Source organism: Hyla sarda, chromosome 11 (genome assembly GCF_029499605.1).
Source record: "Hyla sarda isolate aHylSar1 chromosome 11, aHylSar1.hap1, whole genome shotgun sequence".
NCBI classification, from domain to species: Eukaryota; Metazoa; Chordata; class Amphibia; order Anura; family Hylidae; genus Hyla; species Hyla sarda.
The window spans coordinates 54,190,702-54,206,055 of NC_079199.1; the positions used below are offsets into that span (position 1 = coordinate 54,190,702).

The window sequence follows — 15,354 nt, forward strand, 5'->3', positions numbered from 1 at the left end:
GGTCCGTGACTGATCGGGCTTTCCCACCGATCAATCATGTGATCGCAAGGCGGCACCCGTGCCACCTCACTCCTGCTGAGTAAGGGTGAATGGGGCTGTCTCGGACCCTTTTTTTTCCCGGGTCACCAGAGACCCGATTGACCCGGAATAACCGCAAATCGCACGTCTGAATTGACGCGCCGATATGGGGGGGGGGACCTCAGGACCTCCCTGGGCGATATGCCGGGATGCCTGCTGAACGATATCAGCAGGCATCCAGGTCCGGTCCCTGCCCGGTGAGCGGCAGGGACCGGAAGAACGCAGGGCGTATCCATAAGCCCTGAGTCCTTAAGGACTCGGAAACGGGGGCGTATGCATACGCCCTGCTTCTTTAAGGGGTTAAGCATAATATATATGGAAGGGCTATTACAGTATGCAATATATTGCCTAGATACTACTTATACATTAGTCTTCCCCTCCTTGGTATCTGAAGAATAATTGTGTTCTAGTAGTAAACTACATAGCCCACCGCCTGGTTTGCTGGTACAGGGTTCCTGAACGCAGAGTCACTTCTGCGAACTCTCCCACCGAAAGTGGGGTACTGGAGTGCGTCTGATCTGATGGGCGACCCTCAAGCAGAAGAAAGTCTGACTGACGTCAGTCCCGAGTACCTGCAGGGGACCCTGTTCCAGATTTCTCCCACCAGCAGTGAGGTAGTGGAAACCCCAGCCAGGGATGGGAGACTGAGCCATGGATAGAATCCCGACCACCCTGGGAGATTGGGGGAGGCTGAGGAGGAACTGGATGGTATCCCCATCGCCCTGTATAGGGTCCACAGGACACCTCAGGGCACTTCTTCGGACACCGCGCACTGGTAGTGGGGAACCAGAACTCCCGACGCAGAGACATAAGGCATATGAGAAATGACAGGCGGTGGAGGAACCACGCAGACCACTGTCTGGCTTACGGGTATGGGTCCATAGTATGCAACGGGTCACTCCGTCGGACACCTCGCACAGGCCGAGGGGTAACGGAATGTCAACCTCGGATGCGGCACAAATGAAATTGGTGACTTTTGGAGGAGGAAATCATAGTGTATGCACACGCCAAGAACCCTCCCGACAGATAACCGTCGGAGTAAGAACCCCGAAAAGGTACTAGGTGTCCGCTAGGAACGCAAAAATCCTGTAAGGGCACCGGACCGGAGCCATGCCCCGATAGGGAGGGAATAGGACCGGCCGTGGGCACAGTAAACATGTCACAGTATGCAGCGTAAGGGGAAACCAGACACGAAATGTAACCCTGAAGTCTCCAGGGACTGCGTAACGGCCCGGCACCGTGGTTTGCATATCCCTCACAGGTATGGCAGAGGCATAGGGCAAAAAACATTGTGCCGAAAAAAAAAGCAGATTCCATATACAGGGGACCCAGCAGATATTAATCTGATAAACATATTACAGGCAAAAAAAAAAATAGCTATGAGCTGCCACAGAGGGAGCCACAAAAAAACACAATACCATTAACAGCAGCTAGAGGGCACTTTCCAGTCAAAGAGACCAGAGGAAGACAATTACATTTTTTATTATGTATTTTTTTTTTCAATGAATCTGGAATAGGACGCAGGGCGCCCCGCAAATTCCAGGCATTAACCCCCCAAGCCCAAGCCTAGATGTGCTACGGGGGAAGGGGAGGGACTGAGGTACAAAATTGCGCTGATCCTTGCCCGTCCGGACGGGAGAAAAGAGGAACTGCGGGTGTCCTGTGAGACATCCTGAGAAAAGGGCCCACCCTCCAGGAAAGCGATGATCATCATAGCTGGGGGGGAGAGATAGTGTGTCGCAGCTGTGGAAAGGATCCGCAGGCTGTGACAAGCACCACCGGCAAGCCTAAGCAGTAATTCGCACATCCAGCAAGTCGCCGCACTAAGCCAGTGGTGACTGAGCGCAGAGAGCCGCGAACTAAACAGGAGCGCTTGGCGCTCCGAGGCCAGGGGGGGTGACAGCGGTGCCCGGCTAGACAGGCTTCCGCTGAGCTGGAGGATAAATCGCCCTAAACCAGGGAGTCAGAGGAGGGAGACAGCCTCTGACATCCCTGGTAGTGTGAACAACTACTGCAGCACCTTAAGCCTGGAGGGCTTGCTGTGGGAGGAGGGGGCAAAGCTAAGCTCTTGTTCATGGGGCGCGCAGAAAGGTGCTGGGCTTTTTCTGTCCGGCGCTCTCAAGACAGTGCCGACAGAGGGGGGAGAAGAGAGTCCTCCCTCAGTCTCCAGATTCCTGCGCCGAGCACAGGGAGAAGGGGCGGAGCTACCTGTCGCCATTATGGGTCCCGCTGGCCAGCAAGCGCAGGAAGAGATCCGACCAGCTAAAGTAAAGAAAATCAGCGGCGGCAGAAAGTACAGGAAGCCACTGCAAAAGCCGGCGGTTGCCCTGAGACAGAAACGGCTGCTGTAACTGAGTCCACTGGCAGGCGGACGGGTGGAGGGGGAAGGGGATGATACATGTCTTGCCTCCTACTAACACTAGCTAAAACTGATTAGCTCACTTCCAGTGGGCGGGTATATTATGCCAGGGGAGGAGCCAACTTTTCCCCCCCCTAGTGGCATCGCCTCCTAGTGGCAAAAGCATATACCCATGGTCTCTGTGTCCCCCAATGAAGAAAGTATGCTTTTTTTGTTTTTTTAACAAGAGAACATGCCGATCTTATCTGACAATTTCATTTTCTACTGACTAGGAGCAAGGTTATCTAGTAAGGCCTACGTTCGCCTAAAAGTAAGTGCTGGTCTACAAGGAATATTTTATTTTTTTCAAACAGGATCCATTAAAATAGTGTACACGTTTTTATTTAAACATTTTCAGAACTTTCCAGAATCCTAATCCTTTCAGTACATATGAGCTGCTGTATAATAAAGAGGAAGTTCTTTTTTTGTATTTCTTTTCTGTCTGACCACAGTGCTCTCTGCTGACACCTGTGAGAAACTGTCGAGTAGGAGAAAATCCCCATAGCAAACCTCCCCTGCTCTGGACAGTTCCTGACCTGGACAGAGGTGTCAGCAGAGAGCACTGTGGTCAGACAGAAAAGAACAACAACAAAGAACTCAAATTCCTCAGGAACATACAGCAGCAGGAAGGATTACGATTCTTTAGCGTTCTAGCTTCTTACTGAAATTAGAAAGGATAAATCAACCAGAGGGAGTGATCCCAAGAAAATCATAAGGCTGATGTTAGATTCTAAAATATTGGAATATAGGGCACTTAGGGATTTCATGCTACCCAACATTCTTTTGAACTACTGGGCAACTACCAGACCACATTTTTATTGGATTCTATCAAATGCATTTTAGATTATAATTTTTTTTTTTTGTATCATCTACAGGCAGACAAGGGGATGTACTGTGTGTACTTGTTTTGCACAGAGTTATGCACAATTATACATGAAGTAATTAAAGTACCTTTACGTCACACGGTCCCCTAGGTTTTTACAACATATATTCTATGTTAAAAGATTTATTTATTATATTTATATGGAAAGGGACTTTAACAAATTGGCTTTTTTTCCCCAGACATCTTAATAAAAATGACTGGGGTCTTGTTTTAAGACCTCATTTTTTCACAACAAAAAAAAAAAAATGTGTTTTTAGATTTAGAAAAATATAAATATGTTCAACATCAAATTCAGATTTTTAAACTTTGGAAAAAGCTGTACAGTCGTCTGTGGACGCATCTTGAAGGGATGCTGTAGAGGTTCTTCCAAGTATATATGAGTTGCACATTTATAACATCCTGATCACATGAAGACCACCAGTTACACACACCTTTAAGTTTTGTCCATCAAAGGGTAAGGATCCGCTGACCAGAGTGTACAGAATAACTCCTAAGCTCCAGACGTCTACCTCAGGACCATCATACTTTTTGCCCTGAAAGAGCTCTGGAGCGGCGTATGGTGGACTCCCACAAAAAGTGTCCAGTTTGTTGCCGACCGTAAACTCGTTGCTAAATCCAAAGTCTGCTATCTTTATGTTCATGTCTGCATCCAGTAACAGGTTTTCTGCCTATATAAATAAGACAAGACAAGACTGCTAAGCAAAAGTATAGTCCAATCACATGAACATGTCCTAGCCATAAATGAAAAGCATTGGTGCCTTGGTGTATTTTAAGCCAGTCATGGGTAGATGAGAACCTCACTTTCTAAACAACCTTTATTTTATATCCTATTAAAAGCTCCAGCACTGTCTCTCCTACAAAACCAATGCATGCACAAATGCCCATAAATCTTAGAAGGGACACATATACCTTTCTACTGTGTGGCAGTACAACAATATTAGTATATTGTAGATATATATATATATATATATATATATATATATATATATACACATACATACATACACACACACACACACAGTGACGCCCCGACATACGATAATTTCAACATGCCATGGCCTCTCAGAGACCATCGCATGTTGAAGGCAGCATCAATATACGATTCTTTTGTATGTCGGGGTCATCGCATAAACGGCTATCCGGCAGCGCAGACTGCTTCAGTTGCCACCGGATAGCCGTTTACGGTGCCCCGTGACGATCACTTACCTGTCCTCGGGGCTCCGGCGCGTCCTCTTCGGGATCCCCTGCATCGTCGGCGCTCTCCATCGTCGTCATCACGTCGCTGCGCACGCCGTCCCGTCATCCAATAGGAGCAGCGACTGAGAGCGGCGACGGAGAGCGAGGATGCCGGGGAAGCAGAGGCCTTGCCGGAGTGTTGGGGACACCTCGGGGACTCGGCGACAGTGATGGAAGGAGACATCCAGGGCAGTGGTGACGGCCCCGAGTGAGGACACGTGAGTACAACTTCCTCTACCAGTGATCTTCAACCTGCGGACCCCCAGATGTTGCAAAACTACAACTCCCAGCATGCCCGGACAGCCAACGGCTGTCCGGGAATGCTGGGTGTTGTAGTTTTGCAACATCTGGAGGTCCGCAGGTTGTAGACCACAGTCCTATACTTAACATAGCACGGATCCCTCAACATACGATTGTTTCAACAAACGATGGTCCGTTTGGAACAGATTACCATCATATGTTGAGGGACCAGTGTATAGCTATCAGAATAAAGCATCCCGCAGCACTCCAATGTGGTGGAAAAAAAACAGGTTTATTTCCTCATGGTAAGGATACAATGTTTCAACCATCTGCACGGTCTTTAACAAGCATGCAAAGTGACACAAACCTCCCATATTTATATGGGGTACATACAAAATCAATTCAGTGCTAATTGTGATACATTATGCAATAATGTTAATACACATATATACAGGTAAATCATAAAGGGTAATATACATATTACAGTGCAGGATGATAGTACATACTACATGCCATGTCAGCCCCAGTGCTTGTGTTTTCTTTCTGTTTGCCTTTAACTGGTGCTGACTGAGCTGTGCGTTATGCTGAGCGTTCTCTGGCTGGCACTACTGTAGCTACTTTTTTGCTGTAGTGTGTTTTACTTAAGATTTTTTGTTAAAGGATATCCTTAATAAAACAATGGCCACAATTTTATTTTATTTTTTAAATAGAAAGAAGTAGCTACAAAAGGTTACTTACCTTTAGGTCTCTGTGAACAATGTGTTTTTGATGACAGTACTGCACCGCAGATACAATCTAGAAAAGTACAATAAAATCGTGATTTAATTACATTTTTTTTTTTTTTTTAACAAACTTTAGGTTTATTTGGGGACATTTATCATTAGGTGTCTATTGTAGACACAGATCTACCCCTTCACAATGCTTGTCCAATTTACACTCTTGCTCACAATTTACAGAAGTTGCGCGCGTCCTTTGATAAATTTTGCGCTAATCTAGAAACGCCACCAGGTTCTAGGGGTCAGAAGACAATTTTAAATGTATACATTTTCGTGCATGTAGTCATGATTTTTTGCAAAAGTACGACAAAATCAAACCTATATAAGTAGGGTATCCTTTTAATCATATGGACCTACAGAATAAAGATAAGGTGTCATTATTACTGAAAAATGTACTGCGTAGAAACGGAAGCCCCCAAAAGTTACAAAATTGTGTTTTTTCTTCCATTTTGTCGCACAATGATTTTTTTTCCCGCTTTGCCGCACATTTTTTAGTATAATGACTGATGTCATTACAAAGTAGAATTGGTGGCGCAAAAAATAAGCCCTCAAATGGATTTTTAGCAGCAAAATTGAAAAGGTTATGATTTTTAAAAGGTAAGGAGGAAAAAAACAAAAGTGCAAAAACAGAAAAACACTTGGTCCTTAAGGGGTTAAGGACCAAGGTTTTTGCACTTTCGTTTTTTCTTCTCACCTTTTCAAAATCATGTCGCTTTCAATTTTCCACCTAAAGACCCATATGAGAGCTTGTTTTTTTTTTGCACCACCAATTTAACTTTGCAATGACATTAAAAATGTCATCACAAAATCTATGGTTAAACTAGAAAAAAATATTTGCAGGGCAAAACTGAAAAGAACCTGCCATTTTTAGTTTTTGGGGGCTTCGGATCCTACACAGAGCACTTATCGGTGAAATGACACCTTATCTTTATTCTGTAGGTCCAAACGATTAAAATGATACCCAAATTATATCGGTTTGATTTTGTTTTACTTCTAAAAAATAATATTGCACAAAAACTAGTACGATTAAAAATGTCCTCTTCTGATCCCTATAACTATTTTTCTGTATACGGGGATGGTGATGGCTAATTTTTTGTGCCGTGATTTGTAGTTTTTATATTTACCATTTTTGTTTTGATGGGCCTTTTTGATCGCTTTTTATGATATACAAAGTGACCAAAAATACGCAATATTGGACAATTTTTTTTTTTATGTATATGCCATTGATCGTCCAGTTTAACTAACGTTATAATTTTATAGTACGGACACTTACATACGTGGGAATACCACATATGTTTACATATTTTTTATATGGAATTTGGGAAAGGGGGGGTGATTTAAACTTTTAATATGGAAGGGGTCGGGTCAATGGGTGTTTTTTTTTTTACTTTTTAGACGACGCTGTCAGCTCTGACAGCTGCAATCTAAAGGGATAATAGTTGGATGCAGCAATTGCCACATGTGGGCTATTAAAGGCGGACCTCAGCTGCAAGAATCAGCTGAGGGCCACCCGGTATGACGCAGGCTCGAGTCAGGAGCCTGCTCCATACACTGAACGGCACAAGGACGTGTATACACTTCCTTGGTCGTTAGCAGGTTAAGAGCCTATATGTTGTTCTGGCTGATCCTACTGATGTATCCCATTACTGCTTGAGCCTGCTTATGGAAAAATGTTTGTATTTGTAAAAAACTTTAAAAAAAATATTACAATTTAAGAAAACAAAAATGGATAATAGCTAAAAGTGGCATACAATGAAAATACCCAATGATTACACATAATTACTAAATCCTCACTCCAGTGTTATAAGGAGACTAATCTGCAGGTGGATATTCTGCACATCTACAGATGAAGTCTGCTTAAATTCACACTGGATTTAATGCTGATGTGTTTGTTAATGTATGTACCCACCAGCTGTTGTACCATGAGCTCAACAGGAAATCAGTTGCACTGAATGTAAAGCTCTATTATAGCAAGGATAAAAAAAAATACTAAATTCAAGCAGCTAAAACCAGTTGCTACATGTAAGTGCAAATAAGCCTTAGTGAGAATTTCCGGCACAGCTATGAAGAGTGCGGGAGCTGCTCTCACATCAGAACAGGTGAGTTCTGGCTGCTATCAGCAGCTGGGGACTGCAAATGGAGGACATCAGCGATCATGCTGACGTCTGCCATTAACCCTATAAATGTTGTGATCAATGCAGATAAAGACAACTTTAGGGTAAATGGAGAGTCCTGTGGGTTTGGGTGGACTCAGATCCCCAGAGTGCGATTGTGGGTGTTTGATGAATGCAGATCACCATCTGAGATCTCTTGGTCTCCTCTGGTGCGCTGATAGTACTGAAAAGTACTATGATAATGCATTGCAATCTAATACTATTAATAGACTCCCTATGAGGACTTGGATAAAAAAAAGGGGTAAAAAATACTTAACTTTTTATAAAATATATAAAACCCTTCCATAATAAATATAAATCACCCTTTTCCAAAAAAAAAAAAAAAAAAACACAATGGTTGTAAGAAAGGACCTTACCTTTTTTGACCCTGGGTCTTCCTATGTAATTCAGAATGAATTGTTTGTGCAACGCAATAAACTAATCACGGAAGCGTAACTATGATCAGAATCGGCAAACCCTGAATAGGTGAATAATAAAGAAACCCACCCTTCACAAGGTTTCTTCACAATTCCCAGAAAATAGTATAAGGCATATCTGGTGCTACATCCATAATGCTGGAGAAAATTCAATGCCTTAGTAAGGTTAGTGCAGTCAGCAAGGAAAGACACACTGTCCACCAATACAAGGCACTACATCAATTCATTGTTTATATGCAGACTTATGTTTCGCTATGGGCACAAAATAAATGGATTTCATGTGGACTTCTTGTATCATTTACTGTGGACCTGGTATGCTTCAGTGCAGACCATGTGACACGGGAGAGAGTGGGGTAATAAAGGGGAAAGTTGTCACGCTCCTAAAGGTACGCCCTCAGCAAAACTGCAGGGGGAAAGAACAGCCCATCAGTAAGAGGGGCGCCCAGCAGTGCGGTCTTCTCATGGTTTGTTCTTCTGATCGGTGGTGGTCTGAACAGGTCAGACCCCCACACATCAAAACTTTTGACATTTGTCCTAATGACCGGTACTCTTTAAAGGGAATACTGTGCATTTGGAATATGCACTGTAGATTAATTTCTTAAATTGCAACAACCCAATTCAATGCCTTAGACTCCACAGTTCTGTAACTCCTGTAACCCCCCAAAATCCAGACATTTCAGGAGAGGAAAAAAAAAAAAAAAGGAAATCTATAACATCACACACCTGCCGGAATTTGGCTCGGGCTTCCTTTTCCTTCATTCTTCCATGTGCAACCAGATAGTCGAACACTTCCCCTACAAAGGAAACAATTAGGAAAGACTAGAGATGAGATTATATAGGATTATATGCTATATTGACGTGCAGTTTAGCAGATAATAAAACTCATTGTCTTAGCAAATTCTATATTTTTGACAATATGTTGAATTACCAATACTTAAAGCATTCGTGTCATGTGATTATCGTTTTGACATGTTGCCCAGACCGCTAGTTACAGTCAGGTGAAGTGCGCAGCAGTAGCAGCCCCTCTACCTGGCTATTGCAAGACAAAAACCTCCAAGGAAAGTGGACTTTAGGCGCTGAAGGACCGGACAATGTGGAGACAGTAAAACATTTATTCCCAGTATGCAACGCGTTTCGCGCATGTGCGCTTCATCAGGCACGCCTGATGAAGCGCACATGTGCGAAACGCGTTGCATACTGGGAATAAATGTTTTACTGTCTCCACATTGTCTGGTCCTTCAGCGCCTGAAGTCCACTTCCTTGGAGGTTTTTCTCTTGCAATTGCTACACCGGTGGCACGGCAGCAGTGGACCATTTTTACATACCCTCACCCAAGGAGGAGATGCCCTTATAATGGCAAAATAAGAATACACGGTAATGTAGCACAGACGCCTGCAGATGATAGTAAAGGTGTAGTGCCTGTGCCTACGGTACACATGTAACAAGCAAATGTCCACTGGGGACCTAAAAGAGGTCTGGGATTAAAATTAAAAAAAGTGTACTCTCCTGCACAGATCCTGCTCTGCTACTGATCTGATGGTGTCCAGTTGACATTGATCAACACTTCATTGTCTTGTTCTCAACACAAGGAAGTGCCCACTTACTGAGGCCAGTGACTGCATGATCGGGAGCTTTCTTGTGTAGAGACCAAAACCAGAGATTGCTGTGACAGGCAACATTGAAATGGCAACAAATTGTGCATTTTTTATTACTTTTATCCCAGCCTGGCCACAATTAAATGTAAAAAGACTCCCCTAGGCAACCCATGTGAAGCTGGGTACAGGCATGAAATTTAAACCCGCAGGACCTGTACTTTGACTAAAGCAGTAAGAACACTACATTGCAAAATCCAGTATTAATTTGGATGCAGAATCAAAATCTTTTCCACTTGTCAATCAACATGTGCTGTGGATCCAGGGTCTTATTTTCCAGCATAAAAAGCAGCTATGTGAACATGCCCTTTAGGAGTGTTCATATGGACAGTTTTTAGTTATGTGCTTGTTAAATTGGAAAAAATAAAATAAATAAAATCGGTCATCCTTTAATGCAACCAGTAACACCATGGAAATAGGCAGCTTTCAGCCCTGTATTTGTCTAGGGGCAGCTTACGTGTATGAGATTTGCACAACAATCTAGACATGAATATGACAAAAGGCAAAGTGGTGCGTAATGTAATGAATATGATGCAACAAACTAATTTCATTTTACAGGAAGAAAGGCTTGCCAAAAAGTCTCAACAGGAAAGTTGCTTAATGCACATGTGAAAATAAGTCTGTTTAAGTCTCCCGAAAAACATCCACCAGATATGCTCATAACCCCAATATGTCTTCATAGAAGGAATTATTAGGTTGCACAGTCGAGATCATTCCTCTGCAAACTTTCAAGTTAATAAACAAGTCCTTAATAAGAACATCTGAGGTTACGCCTAAAAAAGCTCAGCTTTAGAACATGAACTCTTGATCTGGCGCTTTTCTCTGTAAAATAAACTTCCCTTCCTTGTACTTCATTAACACTGCTGACCACACTTGTACTGAACGGCTGCCAAATAACTAGGGTTAAGATGACAGCAGCAAACTTCAGGTAGTAGAGACTGGTTGTCTGTTCAAAGAAAACTATACCTAGGAATAAGGACCTACATGTCATCACCTGTTAATAGACAATCATGGCCAGAAATGTTGGCACCCCTAAAATTTTTCAAGAAAATTAAGTATTTCTCACAGAAAAGGATTGCAGTAACATATATGTTTTGCTATACATATGTTTATTACCTTTGTGTGTATTGGAACTAAACCAAAAAAGGGAGGAAAAACCAAAAATTGGATATAATGTCAAACCAAACGCCAAAAATGGTCTGGGCAAAATTATTGGCACCTTTACCTTAATATTTGGTTGCACACCCTTTGGAAAAAATAACTGAAATCAGTCGCTTCCTATAACCATCAATAAGCTTCTTACACCTCTCAGACGGAATGTTGGACCTCTCTCTTATTGGAAGGGTGCATTTTCCCAACACCAACTACCACCTTACTAGATATAACTTTTGTATATAGTGTTAAAAAAAATTGTACTGGACTTAGCCTGTTTTTGCTTGGAAAACCCCTAGGCTTCACTCTCAAAAAATGCATCATCCTCCGCTGTCTTAGGAGGCTTGGCTGGATCTTATCTGAGATCAAGCTCTGCCTCTAAGTGATGTTACCACCTCTGACCAGCCCCTGCAGCCTACATAACCCTGTCACTTACCCCCTTTGGGATGCCCAGCATTAGTTTTGAGTTCCTGAGCACCCTTCATAGACCAGGAGTGGGCATACAAGAATGAGGAGTGTTTACAGCATGCTGCTTTGTGCTGAGCAATGCTACAGGCAGAGCAGCAGACAGGGAATGAATGCAGCAGTTGCTTAAGTTTTTCTGACTGCATTCTGCTATTTACTGAGATGTTCTTTAAACAGCTCTGGGTGGGGGGTATGGCAGGAGTGCTGTTTGAGAGAATGCAGGTAGGGAGGACTGTGAAGAGCTGAGGGAAAGCAATGCATTTTGGGAATCATAGCACCAGGCAACTGCTTAACCAAGAAATAGTGAACTTTTTAGCGGTAAAGATTACAAACCCACAAAACAAACATGTATGGCAATTTCAGAACTGGGGCAGACAGGTAGGAAATGCTATATGCTTGTGCAGCATTTTTTTTTTTTAACCAACATCAGAAAACCCCTTTAGAGTAGGGTCACATGTAACAGATCCCCAGTGTATTTTACGTGGAGGATCTGGTGATGATGAACCCTACAGTGTGCCTCCAGCTGCGCCTGCCTGCTCGTAGCACCAATACGCCACTACGAGCAGACCGTGTTTTGCAAGTCGCTGCGGGTATGCGCAGTCTAATCGCAAACATTGTGGCTGCCCTCAGCCAAGCTCAGGGAGCAGTGGGCGCAATCGTGATGTATGCAAGTACTCTGCGCTTACATGCAGTGACTGGCAGATCACTATTTTTGCTCGAAGCTGCGGATCACCACTATGAGCAGGCAGGCACAGCTGGAGGCACACAGTAGGGTCCATCATTGGTGGATCCGGAGCGTATTTTATCCCTTCCATGTAACCCTACCCTTAATGGCCTATTCACATGTACAGTATTCTGAGCAGATTTGATGCGCAGGATTACCTGCTGCAGATTTCAATGTAAACTAAATGGCTAAATACAGCTTCAAATTCTGGGCAGGAAATCTGTGGAGAATACTGTTCGTGTGAATAGATAAGATGTCTAGGGTACTCGGCCCACATACATCTTACCCACTATACAAAGAATAGGGGATAAGACGTCTGATCCCAGACGATCAGACCCCGGCGATCAGACATCTTATCCCCTATCCTTTGGATAGGGGATAAGATGTCTAGAGGCGGAGTACCCCTTTAATGCCGTTCCAAACAGAGGCTCTTAGAACATTGCAGGAAAACTACACTACAAGTGCTTATTAACACAAATAGCTAATAAGTCAGCTAGTCATCTGGCAGCAACCCAATGCATTTAAGCATGTAGACATGGTCAAGACCTTGCTGAAGTTCAAACTAAACATCAGAGACTAAAAGGGATTTGGTGACTAAATGTGGATTTTCATGCCAGACGAGCTGGTCCAAGTATTTCAGAAACTGCTGATTCGTTTGTGATGACAGAACGGAAACAACAACTCAACCATCTGTTACAACCAAGGTATTCAGAATACCATCTCTGAATGCACAACACGTCCCACCACTCCTGTCGGCTAAGAACAAGAAACAGACTGCAATTCGCACAGCCTCACCAAAATTGGACAATGGAAGACTGGAAGAACATCGTCCGGTCTCATGAGTCTCAATTCCAGCTGTGACACTCAAATGGCAGGGTCAGAATTTGGTGTAAAAAAAACTAACGAAAACATGGATCTATCCTGCCTTGCATCGACAGTTCAGGCTGCTGTTAGTGGTGTCATGGTTCGGGGGACATTTTCTTGACACAATTTTGGCCCCTTAGTATAAATTGAGCATCTTTCAAACACAAACAGCCTACTTGAGTATTGTTGCTCACCATGTCTTTCCCTTTATTTCCACAGAGGAACCAACTTCTGATGACTACTTCCAGCAGGATAATGAACCATGTAAAGCTCGTCATCTGATTCATGACATTGAGTTCACTGTACTCCAATCGTTAGAGTAGAGAGTATATTTGGGATGTGGTGGAATGTGAGATTCTCATCATAACCGTGCAGCCGACAACTCTGCATCAGCTTTGTGATGACCTCATCTCCATATGGATCATAATCTGTGGAATGTCTCCACCGCCTTGTAGAAAGTATGCAGGCAAAAGGGGGTCTAACGTAGGGCTGGGCGGTATGACCAAATGTGTTTATCACGGTATTTTTATATTTTTTTTTACTTACGGCGGTTCCACGGTATATAACGGTATTTTCTCACCCCCCCCCAAATCATGTGACCCGCCAGCGCTATTCTGTCCCCCCAAACCCCCCCCCCCCAATCATGTGACCAGCACGCGGTGTTCGTCTCCCCCCCCAAATCATCTGACCCGCCAGCACTGTTCGGCTCCCCCCCCCCAATTAATGATCAGCCCAGCGGGATACTACTCACAGATGTCAAGCACTGCCCTCCTCCTCTTTGTTGGGGGCCACCGGCGATGGAACTCCCTGTACGCCAGTGGTCTCCAACCTGCGGACCTCCAGTTGTTGCAAAACTACAACTCCCAGCATGCCCGTACAGCCAACGGCTGTCCGTGCATGCTGGGAGTTGTAGTTTTGCAACAGCTGGAGGTCCGCAGGTTGGAGACCACTGCTGTACGCTTTATACCTATGCCCGGGCTGCAAAAAAGATACAGAAAATAAACTTAAAGGAGTAGTCCAGTGGTGAACCCAGTGGTGAACAACTTATCCCCTATCCCAAGGATAGGGGATAAGTTTGAGATCGTGGGGGGTCCGACCGCTGGGGCCCCCTGCGATCTCCTGTACGGAGCCCTGACAGCCCGCGGGAAGGGGGCGTGTCGACCTCCGCACGAAGCGGCGGCCAACACGCCCCCTCAATACAACTCTATGGCAGAGCCGGAGCGCTGCCTTCGGCAATCTCCGACTCTGCCATGGAGATGTATTGCGGCGGCGTGTCGGCCGCCGCTTCGTGCGGAGGTCGACACCTGCTATCTGGCAGGAGAGCCGGGCCCCCATACAGAGAGATCGCAGGGGGCCCCAGTGGTCGGACCCCCCGCGATCTCAAACTTATCCCCTATCCTTAGGATAGGGGATAAGTTTTTCACCACTGGACTACCCCTTTAACTCACCCATCTCAGCCGCACGCTGGGGACGGGGGAGGACAGCAGTCAGCCTATCACCGGCTGGAGCGATGTCCCGCCCCGGCCAGTGATAGGCTGAGCCCACTGTCATGTAAGAAGCCGGCTTCTTACATGACAGTGGGCTCAGCCTATCACCGGCCGGGGAGGGACATTGCTGCGGCCAGTGATAGGCTGACGGCTGTCTGACATTCCAGGGCCGACGTAGGTAAGTTAAAAGTTTTTTTTCTTTATCTTTTGCAGCCCGGGCATAGGGATACAGCGTACAGCAGTGGTCTCCAACCTGCGGACCTCAAGCTGTTGCAAAACTACAACTCCCAGCATGCCCAGACAGTGTTGGCTATCCGGGCATGCTGGGAATTGTAGTTTTGCAACATCTGGAGGTCCGCAGGTTGGAGGCCACTGGCGTACAGTATAGAGTTCCAGCGCCGGTGTCGGCCCGCAACAAAGAGGAGGGGGGCATTGCTTGACATCTGTGAGTAGTACCCCGCTGGCTTGGCTGATAATTAATTGGGGGGGAGCAGAACAGCGCAGGTGGGTCACATATGATTAGTTCCCCGATGTGGGGACAGCGCTGCGCTGGGCTGATAATTCATTCCCAAGGGGGAGGGGCCCAACCGGTATTGCGGTATGGGCTAAAATTCATATCGTGCAGCCCAAAAATGTTGGTATTCGGTATGAACTGGTATACCACCCAACCCTAGTCTAACGCTGTACTAGTAAGGTGTACCAAATAAAGTGGCCAGTGAATGTAGATGATAATTATCTTCTCTTAATCACTGAATGCCCCTAGTTGGCTTTATTATCTACAAGGGGTAGTCATGTTTAAAATTTCCTAA

The 15,354-nt window shown here is 44.8% G+C and overlaps 1 protein-coding gene across 3 annotated transcripts in view; it reads right to left on the minus strand.

Moving 5' to 3' along the window:
* Positions 1 to 15,354, minus strand: part of MARK3 (microtubule affinity regulating kinase 3) — a 95,248-nt gene that overhangs the window by 34,685 nt on the left and 45,209 nt on the right. For all 3 annotated transcript variants that reach the window (XM_056546939.1, XM_056546941.1, XM_056546940.1), the window contains exons 6-8: positions 8,925 to 8,995; positions 5,574 to 5,630; positions 3,791 to 4,027 (exon numbers count right to left, since the gene is read on the minus strand). In XM_056546939.1, coding sequence (XP_056402914.1) covers positions 3,791 to 4,027; positions 5,574 to 5,630; positions 8,925 to 8,995 — 365 coding nt within the window. The remainder of the gene's footprint in view (positions 1 to 3,790; positions 4,028 to 5,573; positions 5,631 to 8,924; positions 8,996 to 15,354) is intronic.